Source organism: Trifolium pratense, linkage group LG4 (assembly GCF_020283565.1).
Source record: "Trifolium pratense cultivar HEN17-A07 linkage group LG4, ARS_RC_1.1, whole genome shotgun sequence".
NCBI classification, from domain to species: Eukaryota; Viridiplantae; Streptophyta; class Magnoliopsida; order Fabales; family Fabaceae; genus Trifolium; species Trifolium pratense.
The window spans coordinates 60,369,160-60,393,873 of NC_060062.1; the positions used below are offsets into that span (position 1 = coordinate 60,369,160).

The 24,714-nt window shown below is 31.5% G+C and overlaps 4 protein-coding genes across 4 annotated transcripts; 1 reads left to right on the forward strand and 3 right to left on the reverse strand.

Annotated features, from left to right (window-relative positions):
- Positions 1-358: 358 nt before the first annotated feature.
- LOC123923352 (F-box protein At5g07610-like) lies at positions 359-1,908 on the reverse strand. Its single transcript, XM_045976040.1, has one exon. It carries the CDS (start codon positions 1,754-1,756, stop codon positions 626-628), a length of 1,131 nt encoding a protein of 376 aa, XP_045831996.1. The 5' UTR covers positions 1,757-1,908; the 3' UTR covers positions 359-625.
- A 2,367-nt stretch (positions 1,909-4,275) lies between these two features.
- LOC123882333 (lamin-like protein) lies at positions 4,276-6,313 on the reverse strand. Its single transcript, XM_045931180.1, has 2 exons — positions 6,021-6,313; positions 4,276-4,688 (listed from the first exon to the last, which is right to left on the reverse strand). Exons 1-2 carry the CDS (start codon positions 6,214-6,216, stop codon positions 4,351-4,353), a joined length of 534 nt encoding a protein of 177 aa, XP_045787136.1. The 5' UTR covers positions 6,217-6,313; the 3' UTR covers positions 4,276-4,350.
- A 4,347-nt stretch (positions 6,314-10,660) lies between these two features.
- LOC123921268 lies at positions 10,661-13,977 on the forward strand. The gene is made up of 2 exons (XM_045973742.1): positions 10,661-10,908; positions 13,622-13,977. Exons 1-2 carry the CDS (start codon positions 10,737-10,739, stop codon positions 13,723-13,725), a joined length of 276 nt encoding a protein of 91 aa, XP_045829698.1. The 5' UTR covers positions 10,661-10,736; the 3' UTR covers positions 13,726-13,977.
- Positions 13,978-17,741: 3,764 nt separating this feature from the next.
- On the reverse strand, positions 17,742-19,551 carry LOC123921269 (chaperone protein dnaJ 8, chloroplastic). The gene is made up of 3 exons (XM_045973743.1): positions 18,843-19,551; positions 18,638-18,706; positions 17,742-18,106 (listed from the first exon to the last, which is right to left on the reverse strand). The coding sequence occupies exons 1-3, from the start codon at positions 19,059-19,061 to the stop codon at positions 17,951-17,953; spliced, it is 444 nt and encodes a 147-aa protein (XP_045829699.1). The 5' UTR covers positions 19,062-19,551; the 3' UTR covers positions 17,742-17,950.
- Between the last annotated feature and the right edge of the window lie 5,163 nt (positions 19,552-24,714).

Sequence of the window (24,714 nt, forward strand, 5' to 3'; positions counted from 1 at the left end):
AATTTCAACATTATATTCATTGCATATTTAAAGGTTTCTCTTACAATAAACTTTAACACGTTTCTAAACTAGATCTATTGAATAACGTTTCAAAAGTCTTCAATTCTCATTGAAACATCATTAAATGTTTATGATTTTTTATACCACAAAGAATTTTACTTGCCTCTCTTATTCTCTTTTTGATCTCCAAGTTCTCTCTTGCTTTTTTGCTATTTCTTTGGACAAGTTGGTTTCAAAAGGACGATTCTCATGTCAAATCCAATTAGTATGAGTTATCACCGACAACACAAGTCAACATATTTTGTCTCTTGAAACTGAACATGACATGAAAATCCCATCATCATCATAAAAGAAAATGTCTACAATAAAGTACAATTATATTGTGGCGTGGGTTCAAATTTGCAATTTTCTACTTCTTCGCATTCGGTACAATTTAGATGTTGTGATGCGAGTTCGAATCTGCAATTTTCTACTTCTTTGCATTTAAAGTGTCTAACTTTCTCCCCTAAACTCATTAGAACAAAAATATAATAATACAATTGTATTATTCAAAACTTAACAAACTAAGCACCTAATAATCTAAGAAATTAAACAAGAAAACAGATGTAATATTCATCTAATAATCTTATTCGGAAGATGGTGATGATGACTCTGGATGCAACAACAAATCTGCTATCTCCAATTGAAAAGGACTTATATCAGTTTTCTCATAACCAAGAACAGCTTCAAATTTTTCAGTCCTTAAATTGCAAACAAAAACTCCATCAGCATAAGAATGTAAATACAAAATGTCACCATCATATGGATGAAACCCTGCAACCTTCTTATAATAATTACCACAAAATTTTTGTGGCATCTTTTTTGATATATCAATCCTATGCAACAAATCCCATTGATTCTTTTCAATTAGTTCCCAAACTCTCAAATCATTTTGTCCAATATCAGCTATCCTTAAACCACCACAAGAGATTCCAAGAAAACCAAAACTCATTATATTCATTGAATCAGCTCCCAATGGATAATTAAGGATATCCATTTGGTTTGTATAAGGATCAAACACAAAAATACTTGTCCTCCCCATAAAATATAATTTTGCATCATATGAAAAACTTAGAAGCCAATGAGGTGCAAAAGTGAACCCGTCCGGATTATTCATAACAATGTGTTTCCATAGCCCGGTCTCGGATGAAAAAACATATAATTCGATCTCAAACATTCTTCTAATAAATGACTTGATGATCACAACTCGAAAGTTGCGTTCATCTGGACCCTTAGGGTTGCAAATAAACCCTACGGCATATAAACTTTCGTTACGCGCTGAAGGAGAAGGCGGTATTGTAATACATTCTTTCGTGAGTGGATCATAAACATAATAGCCGCTACCATACGTGTATCGGCTATTACAACATAAGAATAAACCGTTTGAAGAACCGCATATGCTTCCTTTGATAAGCATATCAGGAGGGAAAGAGATAGGAATCTCTTCTAGAGATGGATTTTGTTCCCAAAAAGCTAATACAAGTTCATGAGGTGTGACAAATATCAAAATTGAATTGAAAAGAGAGTGTTGATGAGATATAAATTGTTTTATGAAATAAGGACTTGAAATCAAATCAAGCCAACGTTTTGAAACACATTTGCATCCAACGGTGGATCTGAATGGCAAACAAGTGAAGATTTGGGCTAATAAATCATCTGATAAGTAATTTATGTCACACTTTGATGACAACTTAGAAGATGAAATATCATGAGCCATATGAACAAAATATATACACACAAAAATCAAAACACAGAAAACACAACAAAAATATTACACAAAGTGTTTGTGATTGATATTTATATGAAACAAAATATGGAGAGAACAAAGGAGAGAAAAAGTAAGAGGAGGAGAAACAATTGGCAGTTAGTTGCTTTGTTCTTATCAGATCCTAAGACCCAATTAATATGCTTTAACGTTTGAAATAAGCTAGTATTCTTTTGATTATTTTATTACATGTTGAAAATAATGTATAAATATCTTTGGAAAATTTTATATTTAAATATAGTTTAGATTTATATTTAAAATATGATGTTAAAATTTATGATTTAAGATTTGTTTAGAATTTTTAGAATTAATATTTTTTTTGAAAAAATATATATATGATTTAGAAAATTGTTTTTAAGTAGCTTTATATAGCCATATATAAGCTATGAATGAATATCAAAAATAATAAAAGAAATAATATGAGCGTATGCTTTAACGTTTGAAATAAGCTATAGTATTATTTTGATTATTTTATTACATGTTGCAATTATTACAATAGGACTGGGATATTTTTAAAATATTCTTTTTTTAGACAATTAAAATGACAAAAGTATTATAAACTATCGATCGTTAGTCGGTTCAGTGATGATTGGCGCTGAACTTGGTAGGGAGGACCGTGGTTCGATCTCCGCAACTGCGATCGGGAGGGGGCTGGAACCACTCGATGTCAAAACTGATCTCCGAACTAGATTCAACTGGTGGTGAAAAACAAAAAAAAAAAGTCATTATAAACTCACACATAAGTGGAGGAGCCGCGATTCAGACGTTTGATCTAACAATTTCAAAAATTTATCCAATTGACTTAAGACTTGTGGACAAAAATAGTTTTCTTTAATAGGTATGTAAAAATAAAAATTTAATGTAAAGAAATATATATATATATATATATATATATATATATATATATATATATATATATATATATATATATATATATATATATTAAATGTATTAGTAAAATAGAAAAAAGTCTGACAGGGAAAGGTACTTGAAGCAGAAATGTTGATTTATTTTTGTCTAAAATAGTTATTGCAATTCATTGTATTTTATCTTTATTCATTTAAGGACATTTATTTTTACCATATTTAATTATATTAATTCGTTGACCCCTATGGCAAAAGAATAAAGCTACCATTGTGAACTTTTGGAAATATGAATAAGAAGATTAGTCTTAAAAAAAAAAAAAAAAAAAGATTGGTTACTTTTTTTTTTAGAATATTTATAAAAAATTGTAGAAAAATATGCAGTATAATTTGAGTTAGGTTGGTAAAAAAAATTGCCAAAATTATTTATATACGTAATTTCTTAATTTAATTTCAGGTATCGATTAATCATTATTTTTTTCCCGTCATTTTTGTTTATTCATCCATGTTTTTCTATATGATTTTACTAACTTCAAACATATGTTTTTTTTAGCATAACATATATATTTATGATTAAGAGCGAATACTTTTAGACTTGATAAAAAAAATTAAGTAATTTAGAAATTATTATTATTAGGTTTAACTACACATTTGGTCTCTTACGTTTATTTTAGGTTTCAATTTGGTCCCTTACGTTTAAAAAGAATCATTTTGGTCCTTTACGTTTCCATTATGTTTCAATTTAGTCATTTCCGTTAGTTTTGTCACTAACACCGTTTGAACTATACACGTGTCACTGTGTCAAAGTGTCCACGTGTCAGTCTACATATGCGAATTGACTGCCACATGTGACAAAATTGACGAAAAGGACTAAATTGAAACCTAATGGAAATGTAAGGGACCAAATTGATACTTTTTAAACGTAAGGGACCAAATTAAAACTTAAAATAAACGTAAGAGACCAAAAATGTAGTTAAGCCTTATTATTATAATGGACTTGGATCATCTCCTTCTGAAACACTCTACAATTAAATTTGAGTGTATCGAGTTCCTAAGACTGATTTGAAAGATAAGGGTAAAATTCCAAAGTGACATAATTTCATATTAATGACATTTTTATCTTTTGGTAGTCAAGACATTAATTAAGTCCAAGTAATTAATGTGTTTTTCGTAGAACAAATTATTTAAAAAACCCGACTTCATTTTTTGATAAAAACAATTAATTTATCGGCCAAACTTTACTTATCATATAGTTGCACTCTAGATTACCAGACTCATTTCCGTGAAAATTAAAAGGTTAACACTACTACACTAGGCTAAGTTCCAGACAATAAATATACCAAATGCAATAAACATTCCACTATTAGGGTTTAGGGAACATAACATGAATTTTTAGATAAGGACATCTCATGCGTGGGAAATTTGTGATTGTACATGTGATGTGTGCTTGTGACCATATAAGGTCCGTTTCATTACGACTTTCTAAATGCTTGCAAGTTGCAATTCAAGTTGATTGTGATCATATATATTACTACTAACTTCAGAGAGGGTTAATAGAAATTTTGTGATCATAACCCATTAGTAACTTTCATTACACAAAGCAAAGAATTAAGAATGCTAAGTTTCATTACACAAAGCAAAGAATTAAGAATGCTAAATTTTGCAAAGTGGCAAATTAATTGGTTATACCAAAACAAATCCAAACAAAACAAAAACAAAAGACAACATTAGAGACTTTAGCCCTAAATATTCCAAGATCATAGGAGCAGCAGATTTTGGTGTTGAATGATGTTCAGATGAAGAAGGAGGAGGAGAAGGAAGTGGGTGAACAAAAACTGAGACTTTCATTCCATTATTGCATTGGCCATTACCACAAATGAAGTAATATCTCATAGTTTTGTTGAATAGTATGAAATCTTTGCCACTAGTCCAATTTCCAACAGCACCTTCTGTTGTACAGTTGTCATAACCTGTTTGGTTTACCAAAAACACATTGTACTGATTCTTCTGGTACCTAAATGCTGTTGCAACAATAACAAAAAAATAAAAACACATCAATAGACAGAAAGAGCTAATTGCTTTATTTAGTTTTTTTTTAGATTACAAATTAAACTCCGTGGAGTTTACAATATTCACACACATTGCGCACCAGCCACTTCGGTAGATCCATGTGACTACTATTACTATGAACTAGTTACATACCCGTGCATATGCACGGGGCGCGCGAAGGTGCGTTATATTTCGTGGGGGGGCGTTTGGTCGTCATGAGTGAATCACTGATTTAATCATGGAAATTGTAAGAGTTGCCAATTTTAACCTAAAACTAACTAAATTTACAAAAAAAAAAAAAAATCAATTTCATTAGTCATTATCAATTAATAACAAAGATTACATAAGTGCGTGGGAGATGGTAAAAAACGGCTGAAACATTTGAAATGTTGAGGTACGGATTCGAATTGGCACTGACCGGCCCTCTTTTTTAGACTGTTTTGGTGAGTTTCGCCACTTTAAACTACAAAAAAAAAAACACTTGGTGGCTCACTCTAAGGTTGTCTAAGTTGGTCCTGAAACTAACAATGATTTGAAAATCATTATTCAATGAAATTCTCAAGTCACATTAGTTTCTACCGGCCAATTTCAGAGGTTAAACTAACTGATCTGACAAGACTACTATGATAGAGTTTTAGCTTATTTGATAAATGATTATGAGCTTATACTCCCTCCGTCCCAATGACACAGTTACTGTTTCACGCATGCCAATGCATAACTTTAACGATTAATATCTTTAATGGTAAATTATAAAAAATTGATATTTTGAAAATACTCATCGAGATATATCCAATAACATTTTATATGTCAATATTTATTTTTATTTATTAGTAGAAATATATGGTTAAACCAAAATGTGTGAATCCTGAATAGTGTATCAAGGTCAACGGAGTAACTCAATTTGGGACGGAGGGAGTAGCTGATTTTGACTAGCTTATAACTTATTATTTTTATCTTAATTTAATCCATATCATCTTTAAAAAAAAAATTAAATGTTAATCAAATATACATATTTATTATGTCATTTTATATTTATGGGTTAAATTAACTGTTAATTTTATCAAACACTACAAATCCAATCGACCAAAATTTTATCCTATATGTACCTTATCAAGTACTATCTAGTATTTTTGTGAAGCTAATTCTAAATTGGTGGATTGAGTATATAGAAATTGAAACAAAATAATGAAATAAAATACCGAAAATAGAAGTGAAGTGAAGTGAAAGATCTAAAAGAACATAGACAGTACTCTATCATGTGTGTGTGTGTGTTAGGAAGAAATGAGAGAGAGAGAGAGACTCACAAATATAATCACCGACATAGAAAGTATGGTTGTTAGCCCAAAGAGTATAGTTAATCCCAGGGTTCCAGCCACGGTTAGCACCTACAATATGGTCAGTAGCAGAGACTTGAGGAAGAGTAGTGAAGAAGAGGAAACATAACAACAACAACAACAACAAGCTGCTGCTGCTGCTGCTTAGTACCAAAGATGAGGCCATGTTCTTCTGTTGAGAAGTGAATGAATGAACTATGATTGATTCTTGTTATGTTTTTGCTTATAATAGTGTTTTTTTTTTTTGTGTACCAACGGTAACATTAGAGATAACACGCTGGAAATTATTGTATTGGGATGGGGGTGGGGTCCTACTATAAGTTGGCAGACAACGACTGCTTTCTTAGCTGGCTCGCTTGGCTATACTCTTTCACACAACACATGCTTTTACACCGCCTATTATTTTTAGGGTCATGCTAACCGGTGCCCCCGGGGCACTGGTTAAGGAAACCAAAAAAGGAAATTTTAAAATTGAAAATAACACTTTTTAGACTTTCGAGGCGTTGACTGCACAAACTTCAATATGATATTACTATATTTGGTTCCTTAAACAGTGCCCCGGGGGCACTGTTTAGCATTTTCCTTATTTTTAAGTGATTATCTCCCTACTAATTGAATTAAGATTTACGGTGACTTAATGTTAGAGATGATAATTACACATAATTTCTACATTTGTTAGTTTTATGCTAGAAAAGTGAGGATTTAACATTCCCAGGAGCAAAAATGAAAATTCGGGATAAAGAGAGTCTTGGGTGGGGGTTGGGAGGAGAATTTTTCACAATACTCATGAATAACAAAACTAAGCCCCAAATTGTTAAAAAAAAAAAAAACTAAGGCCCATGTTGTAAAAATACAAAGAGACCAAGAAGGAGAAATTTCTTCTATCCACCCCCTATTTGAATTCAAAAAACATGCTTGGCAAGATTGTGTTGACTTAGAAATAGTTGATAGTTTGTTTCACTTTCTACTATATTATCGGTACAAAATTTTCACTGTTATGTAGCAGCCAAATCAATGTTCACAAATTTTAGGAATCTTGTCTGAGTTTGTAGCTTTCGCACCCTTGACTCTGTTACTAAAGTCCGATGGTGGGATACGGCATATTGTAGTAGGTACTATTTGGAGGGTTTTAGTATCTAAGGTCGCTATGAGAGGAGTCGGAAAAGATATGGATAAATATCTCAATGATTTTCAATTTGGGATCGGAATATCAAGCGGTGCAGAGGCTGTTTTGCACAGTGCCAATAGGGTACTAAGCCAGCAACATGAAGATGGTTCTTTGGCTATGCTCACAGTAGACTTCTCGAATGTTTTCAACCTGGTTGATAGGTCGGCACTGTTACAAGAGGTGAGGATGAGATGTCCATCTATTGCTTTGTGGGTTGAGTTTATTTATGGCCAGGAAGCGAGATTGTACCTTGGGGATGGACATATTATGGTTGCCGCTGGAGTGCAATAAGGTGACCCATTGGGACCACTCTTTTTCTCTCTTGTGTTACACCCTCTTATTCATAAGATCAGAGACAGCGACAACCTCCTTCTTCATGCTTGGTATCTTGATGACAGGACCATCATAGGGAATTCAGAGGAAGTGGCTAAATCCTTTGATATCATTAGAGCGACGGGTCCAGGATTAGGCCTTCATTTGAATATTTTTTGGCCCTCTTGTGATGGAAGCAAATTTCGTGAGGGGTTGTAACCTTCCGACATTGGGAGGCCGTTGTTTGGGGTGAAATTGCTCGGAGGTGCTGTTAGTCGAGATAAAGGTTTTATTGAGGAGGTGGCCATGAAATGCAGCTTCTTCCTAAGTTAAGAGATCCACAAAGTAAGCTTTTTTTACTTCGGTCATGCATGGGTATCGCCAAACCTTTTTTCGGCCTCAGGACATGCAAACCCATTTACATGGAGGAGGTAGTTGTTTTGTTTGATAAAGAGTTGAGAGCGGCAGTTAAGAACATCGTGGTTGGGGAGGTCCGTTCTTTGGAGACCTTCAATGGAATTGAAGGATTGTTTCTTTAGACATTTAATTTGAGGGTTTAGGTTTATATTCAGCAGTAAAGGCCACCTCATATGACTTTGTGGCCTCTAGGGCCCAATCTTGGATTTTGCAAGATCATATATTGAGATAAAGCGGGGTTTGAGGCATGAACTTGGATTTTGACAAAGCTTTGGACGGTCTTCGAGATTTGATTCCGACTTTTGACTTTAGCAATTTTGCTAGCGAGGACATTGCCTCCCTAAAGCCCAACATGTTTTGGCGAGTGTTCTTTTTGGTAAAATTGTTCAAGACATGAAAGTTGGTTTTAACATGACCACAAGAGGAAAAGCAGTTTTGGGGTGTTTGAAAGGGGAACATGCTCAAGACTTTCTCCTCGCTATTTCCATTGATGGGTTAGGCCAACATATGTCCCTGATTGAGTATCGTACCATCCTTAGGTATCGCCTCATGATTCCATTATTTCCTAAAGATGGAGTTTGTCCGGTTTGTCGTAAAGTGTGCTTAGACACTTTTGGTGACCATACAATGTATTGTAGGGACCTCCCAGGCTTCAAATACAGGCATGACTTGATCAGAGATGTGTTTTTTTTTATATTTTTAGGCATGCAGGAATCTCTATGAAGAAAGAGGCACCCGTGAACTTCTTGACCGACCCACAAGAAAGGAGATCGACACTTCACCCATCGGATATTATGGTGTTTGGATGGGTAGGTGGGAACCATGCTTGTTTGAATTTGACTGAAGTTTCCCCACTTGTAGGACTAGGGGTTGGAGATTTTACTGTATGACAGACAGCCCTCAAAGCTGTTTCAAGCAAAATGGCCAACACATGAGAAAACATGTTTTGACAATCAACACGTTTTTATACCGTTTGCATTTGACACTTTTGGCTTTCTAGAACCAGAGGATGTCAACCTTTTAAATAGAGTTCAAAAGGTTATGCATAATAATGTTGTGTCGCTAGGTCGATGAATGTAGTTTTTCAAAGATTGAGTTTTGTTATCTAAAATGGTTTAGCGGCACAGCTTATTGTCTGTCTACCTTTTGTTCATATGTAATTATTATAATAGTAATGGATCAAGGAAATAAAAAGACACTAATTAAACTTAAAAAAATCAATCTAGAATTGATCATTCATATTTGATTTGTTATAACTAAAAATAGTTTCATAGATAGTTCCCGTGAACTTAGAACAATTAATAGAGGCATCACATATATTATACAAAGTCATGGTTCGAATCTCGGACACTTCATTTATTCACATCTAAGGTGAAATTTCTAATTATGAATACTAGGCTACTGGACAAAAAAAAAAAAAATAGTTTCACAAATCAAAATTTGAATGCACGGTAAATAAAATCTATCCAATAAATTATTTCACTTATAAATCGAACTTTGGTTGTTTCGAACGATTCATTCTTTAGTAAAGTTCATAACCACTCTTGATTTGTCCTACCTAGTGGATATGGTTGGGAACATGCCAGGCCAGACCTTGATAGGCCTGAGCCTGGCCTACGATTTTTTTTCAGGCCTGAGTCTGGCCTACGGCCTATCAAATGTTATTTATTTTGGCCTGGCCTGAGCCTTTTTAAAGCCTGGTCTGGCCTTGTAGCCTATTTAAAAGTCTGTGTTACATAAAAGTCTCTATATAGTCTTTTTAAATAGGTTAAACAGACCTTAAAAACCTATTTCACATTTAAATTTTTATAATTTCTTCAACATTAAGAAAAAACTAATAAAATGATTAGCACAATAATTAAAAGTTAATAAAATAACAAATATGATTAAATAATAATATATTTTTTCTTTGGCAAAAAAAATATAAATAATAATATTATATAAATAATAATAATTAAATATAAACAGGCCGGCCTATCAGGTTTTGTAGGCTTTTTTAGAAGCATGAGTCTGGCCTATTTATGTAAACAGACTTTTTTCAAAGTCTAAGCCTGACATTTTTAATAAACAGGTCAGGCCAGGCTTACACAGGCCAGGCCGAAGGCGCCTGTAGGCCGCCTGGCCTATTCCTAACCCTACTAGTGGATCAAATAATTTATATTTATTAGTTTTGATTTATAGGATGAATAGTGGGTGTGTTTGTTTCAGGGATTAAAATTATAATCCTAGGATTATTATTCCTTGGAACATTATTGCTGGGAGTATTATTCCTATCAATGTGTTTGGTAAATAAATAAAGTTCCTTGGAATATTTTTAAAATAAATTCAATTAACATTTTAAAATATTAAAATAAATAAAAAAAAATGAGTTAAAAACAATGGGAGAGTGGGGAGTTATGGGTGGTTACCTCTTATTCCCATGGGAATATAAGATTCCCACCATTTAACATGGGAATGAAAAGTGGGAAAGTCATGTGTAATTTATATTCTAAGGAATAAAAAATTCCTAGGCATAATTTTTTAAAACTTGAAACAAACATAGAAATTAAAGATTCTTAAAGTCACATTCCTGGGAATAAATTTATAATCCATGAAACAAACACCCCTGAGTAAATTACAAAAAAAAATAGTGAGTAAATTACAATTGAAATTTATTTTATTTAAAATTTTTCTAGTATTATTTAGAAATTTCCAAATATTAAAACAAGAAAATGTTAGGGCTGGTTTTGATATAGCACAGCACAGCGGCAGAAGGAAGAATTAATTCACAGAAAGCGAAAGAAAGAAAAATGAGCGACGAAGCAAAATCGAAAACGAAGATCGATGCTACCAAAATCGGAGGTGGTGGATTCCGATCAAAGATTGATCATGTTCTTTATAGCGGCGATAAGAAGCATGTTTTCGCTGGCTTAGTTCTCATCACCGCCGTTTTTTCTGTTCCATGGTTTCTTATGAATAAAGGTTCGTTCTTTCAACTTTATTATTATTATCGGGAATTTTTTTTTTTCAATTTTATATTGAAATTAGTTTCAAACTTCATATTTTCATCATATAAGCTATAGCACAAGTTCTTGTCATCATAAGCGATTATGTATAAGGTTACATGAGCTATTTTTATAGCATCAGATAATATTAAATTAATTTTTTTTTGTATATGCTATAAGCTGTTTTCATAAGCTAACTTCGAGAACTTGGTAAAAATAAGCTGAAGAAAGCTCATGAAAAATGTTATAAGCTGTTTATGTAAGTTTTGGCAAACAGTTTGGATTTGGCTTATTTTTGAGCTTATGAAAATAGGTTATGCAAATAAATAAACTTTTATCTTACTTCATAAGTCCTCACTAACAAAAAATGTGTCTTTATAAGCTATTTTTTCATAAACTACTTTGAAAAGCTTGTAATAATACATAAAAGCTTATTTATTTGCATAAGCTGTTTCGCATAAGCTCAAAAATAAGCCAATCTAAATGAGCCCTATGTTGAAGAGCTTATGGATATGTCATAAGCAATTTCCATAAGCTCTCTCGAACAATCTCACAAGTGATTATTCTAGTAGATAAACTCAAATAAAAAAATTCAAACATGCGAGTGAGCTTTTATAAATGGTTTATGCCATGCCTAGTTGTTACCAGCTTATTTCAATAATATCTCTAAGATAGTTAATTATATGAAAATAAATTAGCAGCCTTATATAAATAGTTTATGCCATGCCTAGTTACTCAAGAATGGACTACTGAACAACAGTTAATATAACTAGCACCTTGCTTAAGGTTTGATGAGTAATTGAAGTTCTTCAGGCAATTCTAGTTTGGCTCTTCATTTGCCTGGATACCTTTTACCAGTTTTCCAGTTAAGGTTTTTAATGGTATTGCACAAGTGTTTTCCCGCATGCCTTAGGTTAGAAAGGAAAATCCTTGCTCAGCCGAAAGCCTCAAACATTACCTTTAATCCAAGAAAATGTGATTTTAAGAAAACTAATTATCTATGGTTGTTCAAAGACAATTATTATTTTTCCTCCAAAAATGTAGCTTAAAATTTGGGTTGAGAATAACAACTGCCAAACCTTTTTCATGTGTTGCCGTGTTGGCACTAGCACCATGATCAAATGACATTATATTGTCCTGTTATATACTTAGTTCAAGGATAAGATACTCATCTCTAAATCTCTATATCTCAGTTATCGGTTTGTGCCATAGTTTTACTTGGTCTCCTTCTGCCTCATACTATTGGAGTGTACTTTGTTTGGCCAACTCTCTTTATAGGTTCTTCAACATAAATGATATTATTAATATTTCCATATTAAAGAGGAGGTAAAGCATCATAAGTTAAAAACTTACATTTCATATTGTTAGCTCTTCTCTCTATCTCACCATTTTTTGGTGGCAATAGAAGTTTGTCTGTCAAAAGAGTGTAACACATCCACATTCTATGACATGACTGTAGAACTGTCCTGGCCAAAATGCATTTTGCCCATAGTGTTATTGTATGTTTTCTTTTGGATTGTTTTCTTTCATGCAGATCATTCTAAAAGGTTCTATTTTTAAATATTTTCATTTGCATTTATGTGTGTTTGGGCGAGTGGCTATCAAGGTTTTGGATGAACATGATTTTGTAAAATCGATTTGGCTAAATCTGAGTTTGAACTGAAGCGGTTTATTTTTTAATGAACTCTAAAAGAAAGTTTGTTGTACAATCTGGTGCTAATTTTTCAACCTAATGTAAAAGCTACCTCTACTTTTTATCACTTCTATGAGAGATGAACTACGATGGAATCAGCTAGACAGTACATGAAACAATAGGAAGAATGACAGATGTGGACCTGTGGTTAGGAAATAATTAGTAACAGAATTATATGAAGGCAATTGTTAGGAATTTAATGGTGGTTACGAGACAGTGAGAACTACAATTGTTTATTACTCCATCTATCTCATATTAAGTCTCTTTTAAGGTTATGCAAACTTCTTAAGAAAATCATCAAGTACTAATGTTTATGAAAAAATGAGCTTCATTGACTAAAATACCTTTATTAATAAAGTAGAGTAATTAGGTGGACCAAGATACAATAAATAAAGGTGTTGGTGAAAAAAGATAATTAATGTTTCATTAGTAATTTAGTATTCTTAAATAACCTTATGAGACAAACAAATATTTCAAATATAAGACAGTGTGAGTTGTATATTTGCAAATTGGATCCTCTCCTTCTCAATTCTCTACATCTCTCCTTCCTCTCTATCTCTCTCTCTCTTCATTTCACTCTCCTCTTGATTTGTTTATTATTTTTTATTGATGAGAGAGATTAAAATTAAGAGAGAGATAGAGAGGAAGGAGAGAGATGTAGAGAATTGAGGAGAGGATCCAAATCCGTATATTTGATAGTAGGGCCAGAAACTAGGCAGAGAGGTTGTTCCTATTCTGTACTTTGGACAGAGAATAATATCTGTACAGCTGCATTGTTGTATTTTGTGTCCTATCATTATTTGATCCTATGTTTTGTCTATTTAAATTGGTGTTCTATAAAACCGAGATTTGGAGACAATGAATTTTGAATCAAAATATCCAAACATCAATCACGAACAAAGTGAACGTGATTCTGAATTTCAAACGAGTATCCAATTATACATTTCATTTAGTTACTTATGTTTCTATTTTAACTTAAGCTTATGTTTCCTTGCAGGATCAAAACACCAGTCTCATCAAGATTACTTGGAAAAGGCTGAAAAAGCTGATAAAGCAAGGAGCCAAAGACTCTCCTCCAATCCTGCTTCCGCCAAATCTTGAAAAGCATTATGTTACAGATCCCAGTTTTTAAGTAACTCTAGATTTTTTTCGACAGAAGTAACTCTAGATTTAAAGCCATTAGATATGTTTGTAGGATGCCCTTTTCTCTCGTTTTGTCATTGGGATGGAGGTCCATTTTTCTGAAACCATTGTACTTTTCTGCTAAGTCAATCTTTTAATAAATAAAAACTAAGGATGTTAGATAATTTGATGTACTAAATTTTTCCTATATATAATAAAATTTGTTGCATATGATTTGGTTGTCTGCAGCATAGTGCATAGTAATAGGATGTGGAGACTTCTCATTTTATGTATGTGCAGGTGCAACTTGTCTCTCGGGTGAGCATATACATTGCTGATGATTTTGGCGTAATGTTTGTAGTAGAAGTAGAACATACTCTGCCTCTGTCATTGGTTGTTGAAAATGATAATATAGTTGGTCCCAAGCTGGATAAGAGAAGACTTCGTATCAAGCAGTCAACAGGTAATAATGCAATATAAATTTCGTCAGATCTTTATATCATTGATCATTGATTAATGATATATTGCTGTTTGTACGATATGCAGAAGTTCTATAGTGGTACCTAATCTTAGATGGAATTCCGTTTGCAATTGTGCATTGTTAATAAACGTAGAAACATGAACATGAAGTGCCCTGTTGTAGTAGCTTGCAGCACCTTGTGCTAATTAGGATTTAGAAGTTAATGTTGTAGAGACTTAGGGAGCCTCTAATTCAGTGGCAGAACTTGAAAGAGACCAGGGTTGCAGATCATGTTAGAAAGTAAAAACATGGTCTAAATTTGTCGTTAGGCAACCGTCATTAACCAGGGTGAATAGCAACTCCAACAAATTTTCAGCCATAAAAGATATCACCGGGACTAGGAAGTGTTATGTGTCAATTGAACTATTTAGTTTCACTGCTTTAGTATAGGGATTGACCAGGAAAACACATTAGTATAGGGAAATTGATAAATCATAATAACAAAACAAACCATTTAAAATTGATGCAAAATTGAATTGGACTAAATTTCTATTTTTTTTATCAGCTGTTTACAAATCGAAATAAATACACTAAACTACAAAATCATCATATAAAATGCAGGTATGATGCATAAACATTTTGTTCTTTAGCACAAGACCATGTCATATAAGGAAAAACAATACAGATTACCTAAATCACTCAGAGAACTAGAATCATATGCCTCACACACCTTTTGAGCTAATGAGAGTCTTTTATATAGGGAGAGGATAATGAGGATATAGAGACATCAGATGTAAACAACCCTTGTGTGTTTCTTCTAAAACTAAACACCATCTTCCTCATCTATATAATATTGACATTTGATAGGATTTATAATCTCACGAACATTCCGAATCCAAACTACACTAAGAGTATGCTCTACACCAAGAGCTATGTAAAAGTGCAAAAACATTGGCTATTTGTTTAGAATGTTGATTTAGATCCTTAATCATGCTGTCACGAGTTTAATTTTTATTGTCCGAGTACAAGAAAGGTTTCCTTGAGAGGGGTAAAGTCTCCTTTAGTGATCTTTACACCTAAAGAGAGAATTAGTATGACTATTGGGCAATAAACTTTCTTGTCATATTCTCTTATATCACATAATTATATAATCATCTCCTTTTCCCTCACTTTTCAAGAAAGGGGTTCGCTTCGGCGTTATCAACTCCCAATTCCATGCCAAACAAATATGTTCTTATGCTTATGGAATTGACTGTTGATCTTAGAGCTGATATAAGATTCAATGTGTAATTTATCAGTATGTCATCGCCCCTGCCATCTGAAAGACTTTGCTAGGGTTCCTTCCTTCTTGGTGCTGCCTTAAAAAATTTCCCTCAGACTGTGGATGCTTGCTCCCCTAAGACGGGGATCTGCTACTTGGAGCTGCTGCCTGCTGCTCTCTTATGGCAGCACCCAAAACACTAACAAATGTGATCTCCCTTCCACCAAAGTCAGCCACTGCATTTGGAACTAAGATTCCCCACCCCACCATGCCATACCTCCATTGGCATGCACATAGCTTCTTGAGTGACCACATTAGTACCACAGTTTCTTCTAAGGTGAAACCGACATTTTTGTGGATTGGCAATTCTACTTTCATGGTTTGAGATCTCATATTTGTGTTTATGAATCTCTGTGTTCGATGTTTTAATGGTTCCTCTATTTTGCTTCTTGTTTTGTATCTTGTTATTTTTACTTTTTAGTTTGTTTCATGTTTTTTCTTTCTATGGTTTTTGTTGAAAAGCCCCACAAGTGTTTGGCCTTTTGGAATTTATTTCATACACTGATAATGGTGACTACTGCCAACCTCATCATTCTCTCCCTCCCATAAATGGCTCTCCAGCATGTGATTAGTTTAATCATAGACAACTTATTGTCAACTTTAGCTTACACAGGTTAAAGAAATGATCCATAACTAAACAAGACTAAAGAATGTGGAACTTTTTTCCTCTTTGGTCTGATGTTAGGATTAAGATGTTGACTTGGAAATGACCTATCAGCTTTTGTGTTCTCTCTATGTGGTATACTTAGCTTGTTTAGTTCTCTGTGTTAGTTATAAATTGTGGATGGAGAATGTCACAAGTCCTAACACATGAAGATAAGGTTTGGTATACTTCAATTATTATGATTAGACTTTACAATAATAGCTTATAAAAGAATATAACAAAAATTTCAAAGGGGATGATCAATCAATGTCCTCAAGGGGTAGCTTCACAAGTGGGAAAATAATTTTTATTTGCAAGACACTTTACTGTTTGTGAAGCATCAGGGGCCATAATATAAAATTTAGGCTATCACATTACAAAGCGATGAGCTGATATTAGCCTCTAGTTTTTCACTTCCCATTTGGATATAGCAAAGTGAGAATAAACAACAATGAATTAATTCAAGTGATAAGGAAACTTGAGACTCTTAACCAGGCGGTCGAGAGTTTGATTCTTTCTTGACATGCAATATGAAAACTTTTGATCGAGAGGATAGTCCCTCCTTATGTGTTTTACATGTTTTTTGATGGAGATAAGTCACCGTTAAATGCAGTGGAATTTTTGTGTCTATAATATGATAACTTTAAAAAAAAGTGAAAATATGAGGTGGTTTGTTGTTTTTTTTTTTGTTTGTAGAAAGTAGTTTTTTGTTTTTATTTTATTAACATGTTTTTAATTTGTTGAGTCTAATGTCCATTTTCTTTATTATATTAGCAAGAAAATGCTTTATATCTTATTTTATATTAATTACATTTCATAGTGTATATAGCATATTTCAAATAAATTTTTGTCCTGGGTAAAAAATATAAAATTTATCCTCTTATTTTCTACACAACTAAGTAATTTTTTGCCGCAACAACTTATAACGAAAATTAATTTTCTATCATTTTCCCTTCTATTTATCCAATAATAATTAAATAATAATATTTTTTCAATTATTTTCTTGCACCGTTTTATTCTTCCTTTTCTTTCCCTTTCTTTAACTCACCTCACTTACCTTTACTTTCTACAATCAAAGATACTTAAAGTTTTAAACTAGAGACCAATATTATTATGCTTTCCGATTTACCTAAAATAAAGATTTTTAGCTAATAAAACAATCAAACAAAAATTTCAATATTCACAATTGGACATCACAAAAATATTAGAACAGGAAAAAAAAATTCTAATTTTAAGCCATATACAAATTTTATCAATTTTTAGTCACTGATTTTTTTTAAAAATAAAATAGGTGCTTTTAGTTAACTTTTTTTACAATAATGGATGTTTTTTAATCCCTCTCAAGAAATTAATTAATTGTTATAATTAGTAGAGACTAAAAATGGCAAATAATATTTAGCCCTTATTTTCTTTTTATTTTTACTTGCAGGGATGGCAATTCACTTAATAATTAGTGAGATTATTTATAATCTTGTTTACAACATTTCAAGCAATAATTTGATATTGGCCTCTTCTTTACCAAGTTCCATTAGATAAAGATAAACTTGTGAAAACAGAAAAGTACACATTGCTTGTGGAATAAACTTTTATTTGTGTTGAACAATAATAACAAAGCCAAGTATCCTCAAATTCAATTATGTTGAGGAGATTGACATTAAACTTGGACCATATGTACAAAAAGCACCTACCACTTTTGGGTGGGGAACAAGTGGTAGGTCTTAAGTAGACCCATTTTAACTAATAATAATTTACATATATAATTCAAAGACTAATCAATAATTTACACTGCATAAGGATTAGAGTAATCACGGATTCCTCCTGCTCCTTCCCAACCAGACCACTCTTCCCAAAAGTCATAATCTGGTTCTTCATAGGTATAGGTCTCACAGGTTTCTTGTGCATTTGTTTCTTCTTCTCTCAAATTTGTCATCACAACCTGAAGTTACAATATAAGCAACAATGACATTACAATTAGGTAGAGTCAAAATAATGCTAAAAACTATGATTCAATAAGGATGTAAAAAACATGTTTTTGTTGGTCCTTTCATGTTAATTACTAGTATTTAGGAAATGATCATTTCATTCAAACAATAATGTCACACTTCAATAGTTGTTACCAAGTTTTAAATCTTGATGTTAAGCGATCGCAACGATCGATAAATATTGCAGATAATTGCAGTCAAATGTGGTCTAAAGCCAGATAAACATCAAAAACTTGATTTGGATTCCATGTAAATATGTAACACATTTATTGATCTTTGAGATGATTTTGTAAAGATCTATAGTAAGTAACTGATCTCAAATCACGATCAAAACATGATTTTTTTCAAATGCAGGGAATTCAAGTCCATGTATCCATATTTTTTTTTTGGTAAGTATATGTATCCATATATAGTTTATACTACTATATTCAATGCATAATGGAAATTTAGATAAATTATTGGTCAAGAGTTGAATGAAAACTCACATCATAAGCCTCATTGATTAGGTGAAACTGCACACCACAATCTCTTCCTCTGCACACATCTGGATGGTACTGAAACATAAACAAAACCCAAATATTTAATATTTTAACAACAAAAATGAAAATAAAAAATAAAAAATAAAAAATGGCAAATCTAAATTCATCAATCTAATGAGATGAGAGACAAAAACAAAAGATAGAATCAAACCTGCAAAGCAAGCTTTCTAAAAGCTTTCCTAACATCAGATTCAGAAGCACCTGGTTCAACTCTCAATGTCTTATAAGGATCCATAACAGAAGCAGAATTAGAGCAAGAAACCCTAAATTTGTTCATCTTATTTTGTTTCTTTTCATTTCTTCCAAATTGCATCCAAGAAACACAAGATCCATTACCACCAACAACACCAACACTAGTAGCAGCAGCCATTGTTAATCAATTAGAATCACAAAAATCTCAAAAACCCAAAATTTCTTACACAAATTCAAAATGACCCAGAAAATCTTTGGTAATAAAGATCCAAACTTTGAAATATTAACACAAATTCTCAATGACCCAGATAAGATTTTGTTGTAAAGAACCAAACTTTAACACATGTAACACAAATTCACAATGACCCAGAAAAGGTTGTGTTGTAAAGAACAAAACTTTGATGTGGTTTTATTAAGGAACGAAGATATTGTTTTGAATTGGAACAATGGGCACGGCAAGTTGATTATGATTTTGATGGGGAATCTGTCCAAACACTATTATAAATAATGGGTTTAGATTTCTTTTTTGAATTATTATTTTTTTAAGAAAAGGTTGAAGAACATAATAATAGAATGGATCAAATCAAAGAATATGCTTGGAATAGAGGAAATGAAAGAAAGAGATTTATATATATAGAAAAAAGAATAATTATTTGCTAAAAAAAATTGTTAATTCAATTGTGTGAAATTAGTTCTTATCCATTCATTGATGTAAAGGTGACGTGGAATGTAGAGTTAGTAGGAAGCAACGTCATTGGGTTTTATCTTATTTGGCTTTTTTTAGCTTTTACTTTGTCTGCATTTTGTGACTGTTCTTTTGGATTTATTTAGGTCAAGATTTATTTTAGGAAATAGGAAATGAAAAGTGGATATTATCCCTTTTTTATCGGGAAATTGAAAGTGGATATTATCCTTTTTTTTAGAGGATTTTTATTTAACTTTTTTTATAAGTAAAATTGGAGAAGTTTTTTTTATTTCTATTAATATAAAGCGCAAAAAATATTTATTAGATAAGATAATTATACTAGAATAAACGGTAAACGTGCAAGTTGCTACTTTTTTTGGATGGTAAAATCAATTATTTTAAATACCGCACATCTTGAGACCTAAGAGACATCACTTTATTATGCATGACTATTTGAACTCTTTTCAAAATATTTAATCTATGATACTAGAAAACCAAAAGTGTCAAAAGATAAATGTATAAACACATGTTACTTGTCATAACACGTTATATCATGTTTGATCACTTTACTTGAAGCAGTTTTGAAGGTCGTCTGTCATACTGTAAAATCTTCAATAGTCAATCCCACAAATGTAGCTAGAAACCCAAGTCAAAATGACACATGCATGCTTCCCTCCTATATAGCCGTACACCAGAACATCGGTTGACTTCAATGTAGATCTCTCCTCTAGTGGGTCAGTCAGGATGTTCACAGACGCATATTTCTTCACAATTCACATATACTCATATGCGTTTGAAAACATAAAAAAAAATCCAAAACAAGGTCATGTATGTATTGGAAGTTTAAAACTCTCGACAATGAACTGCATGCTTTCTAAATCTATCTGAAATTGCAAAGCTTAAAGCTCTCGACAATGAATTGCATACTTCACAAATCTATTTTAATTTCTACGTATCATATTAAAAATGAATTCATTTTGATTTTTTAATTGATACCAAGATTTTATTATTTTCTTACACCATTCCACTTCTATATAATTCTATCGATGTATATAGTAGAAGCATATACAAATTTAAAAAATATAAAATTGATTGGCACATAGTTAGATTAAAGTACTCATTTTATCTTCTTCAAAAAAGAAGTACTCATTTTATTTTTATAAAGAAAATACTCATATTTAACTTTTATACAACCGTGCAATATCACCATCATATATTAACTCTTATTTAATTGTTTAACCAAATAAAGAAAGAAGGTGTAACAAAACCATTAGGTGAAGGAGTCAATGTCGCCGGGGCGGATGAATAAACAATTCATTGAGCGACGGCAGCATAGAATGGCTATATAATTTGGTTGGTGAGGAACAATAATATATCACGAATAAAAAAATAATTCATGTTTTCGTAAGTTTAGTTCTGGAACATTATATTATATACTAAATATGTAAGAGTTGAAATTTGTGGATTAAATTTATAGCCACTAACTTAAATTATTTAATTTAAAAGAATCAAAATAATTCCTTGACAAAAAAATAAAACAAATATAATTCAAATTCATTTCCTCCTACCCATCACTTCGCCCCTAAGAAAGTGACGAATAAGTCATCACAGTGAAAATTATTACAAAAAAAAAAAACTGTTACGATATTATTGATCGAGTAACGAAGTCTATCAAACTTTTAGAAATTACGTACATATATATTTCAAATAAAAATCATTCTTTTTTGAGACAAAAATCATATTATTTCTCATATAAAAAAACACTCACCTACTCATTTGTTTCTTTTATATTCTAAAATTAATACACATTAATTAGTATTATAGATACACACGGAAACATTTTCTTATTTTGTTGACATGAATGTTACACGTCGTTTAAAAAAGTTTGAAAGCCAAACAGAACGCGTCAAATTTTCAATCTGAAAATAATCAAAATATTCACTTATTTAACACATGTTAAATAAACATTTTCATTGTGAGGTATAGAGAGCTGTGGTGCTTATAGCTATTGATTAGAAGAGTGGCTATTATAGTATTATTGTACCCAAAAAAAAAAAGAGTGGCTATTTTTTTTTAAAAAACTTATGGTTCTTACTTTCCTAGGAAAAAAAGATTACGGTAATTTATAGTTTAAATGTGACGTAAATAAAGTTTGATAAAAAAATGAAGAGTGATTATTTAAAGACTTTCACTCTTATTAGTATTCGATAAAAATTCGAAGTTTGGTAAAATTAGTTAGATTTCTACGATGTTACGAACTAAAGTTCAAATTTTAATCGATAAATTATCTATATTTAATGTCAATTAATATTAACTCAAACGAGGATAATTAAATTTTCGGGAAAAAAAAACACTCTTACTATTTTATTTTTCACAAAGGCGCCTACTATTTCTGTTAAACTTTTTGTAACTATTTTTTCTTATCATGAAACAATTTGTAAATATGATATTAAAGAATTCTATATTGAATGTAAAATATCTACAGATATATTTATATAAGCAGAGTAATTTTTTATAGATCATGCTAAATAGTGTTTCGGAGCATCTGTTAAGCATACTTAAAATATAAATTAAGAATAAAGTTAATGCTAAAAATATCACTTTTTATATTTTTATTTTAGGAGGGTGTCGTAAGCCTTCGGTGTGGTGGGAGGATTTGGTTAGAGTTAGGGAAGGGAAAAGTTAGCTTGCTGGGAGATGCATGGTTTACAGGTTGGGAGGAGGCTTTGGTGGTGGAGTGTTGCCTTTTGTTGGTGGATGTTGTTTTACAGGTTAATGTGGCTGATAACTGGCGTTGAAATCTGAACCTTTAACGGTTATATAGTTAGTGTGGTCTATTATTGGCTAACTCATCAGGATCCTATAGAATCGACGGCTTGCAAGGAGGTGATTTGGAACAAATTGATTCCTATTAAAGTTTCTCTTTTTGCGTGGCGGTTGTTCAATAATTGTTTGCCGATAAAAGATAATTTATTGAGGCATTAGGTTCTAAATGAGCATGCACTTTTGTGTACAGGTGGTTGCGGTAAAATTTAAACTGGTAATCACTTGTTTTTTGAATGTGATTCTTTTGGTGCTATTTGGTACAAGGTTGTTCGTTGGTTTGGAATTTCTTTGGTCCTCCCCATTGGAGTTGTTTCTCATGCAACTCAATTTGGTGGCTCTTACTTGTTTGGGAAGAGCGTTGACTTGGTTTCTGATCTTGTTTGGATTGCGTGTTGTTGGTCCATCTAGAAAGCGCATAATGACTGTTTATTCAAGAATAATGTGGTTTCTCTTGAGACTTTGATTGGTAAGATTAAAGTTTTGTCTTGATGGTGGTTGAAGTTAAAAAAAAAAATGGGTGTTTAATCTTAATCATTGATTTGTTAATACTTTAGCGTGTTTAAGATCTATTATATATGTAAGTTCCTTTTTAACTCTTTTCGAGTTTTTCTTGTATTAATTACCTTTTAACACATATTGTACATTTTAATATAATTTTCTTGGGTCTATTCAAAAAATAATATTAAAAATACAAAATTCAAAATAAAATTTCTTTATTAATATGCTTAAAAAAAATCCCTTTTATATCTCACCTAAACTAATACTCGGGATACTTTAGCATGTTTTTAGTACCAGATGTAATTTTTATTTTATAAGCTGAGTTTAAAAAAATTAAATTAAATAATATTAACTTAAAATTCTAAAATGAGATAAGAGCTCTTCAAATTATGTGTAAATATATGAGATTGAGATAAGAGCACTTCACCAAATTATGTGCAAATGAATGAGATAAGATAAGAGTCCATTTTCTGAAATGTGAAGCTGGCAACTTCTACGTGTTGAATTTTGATACCATGCAAGTAAATTAAAAAGTTAAAAAATTTCAAATCAAGATCTCACACGTGTAAGAAAATAAAGTCCGTGACAAATCGTAAACGGTAGGGATCGGATAAGAACGTAACATAAGTGGATAAGATGGCCTCATGCATCGACACGTGGTCATCATGCAACCCTAATATAACGTCAATAAATCGAAAATTTTGTTGTACATATATACTACCGGTAGTAACAAAAGGAGAATGTTAACTTGTGCCCTTAAGAACACATTTTAAGAAGATAAATATAGAAAAAATTTATTGAACTTGTGGTGTATTCAATTTTCTAAATATTAAATTTTTTATATCATTAATACTATATTTCTATTTTTAGGTAGATTAACATGTGCCCTTAGGGCACAAGTTAACGTAACCCGTAACAAAAATATCAGATGGCCCACATTGCTAATTTTATGGGGCTACAATTTTATTTTGTGGCTATTCAGAGTTCAGACTGTTCTTATCTGGTTTTTATTTTTATTTTTTTATTACAGAATTATATAATTTTAGTGATTTTTTTTTTTTAAAAAAAAACTAGTGAGGAGACCTGTTAAGTCCAAAAGATTTGTTTTGACAAAAAAAATATAGTAATTCCTTAGAGTTAATTCCAAAAGTTTAATTAACTCCAAAAGATAATTATAAAAAAAAAAAAATCCAAAAGATATAGTGTTAATTCCTTAGAGTTGTATAATTAATTGTTTAAAATTATTTTAGAAAATATAATATCCACTAATTAACAATGTAAAATAATTATATACTATTACCCAATAGCAATTATAATTGTGCCAAATCATCTTATTATACTATATGATATGACGTGGAATGCTTTTTTTTATTAGATTAAATTTCAGTATAAATTTGATTTACACGAACATATCATATCCATTAAGCTTTTTAAAAATACTAACTTCAACATATTATTTTTTTTTGCTTAAAAAAATTAATGTCTTAGAAGTCGTATAATATTTTAGTTTCAATTTCTTTCTTTTAGTTTTTTAACATTTGTCCTCAAATATTTGTTCGTATGACTCATTTTAAATTACTTTCACCTTCTATTACACAATAGTCGATATATGACTTACCTCTAATGGTTTTTAGTCAAATTAGTTCTTATGGTTAAATATCTTCTTATTAGTGGTTGTATTTTCAATTAGTTTACTAAATAGTTAAGTAGTCAGTTGTTCTACCAAAAAAAAAAGTAGTAGGTTGTTAAAAACTGGTTGCCCTAATAGAAGTTACTAGGAGTTAGTTATGATACCCGGTTAGTTTTGTAAAATTGTATAAAT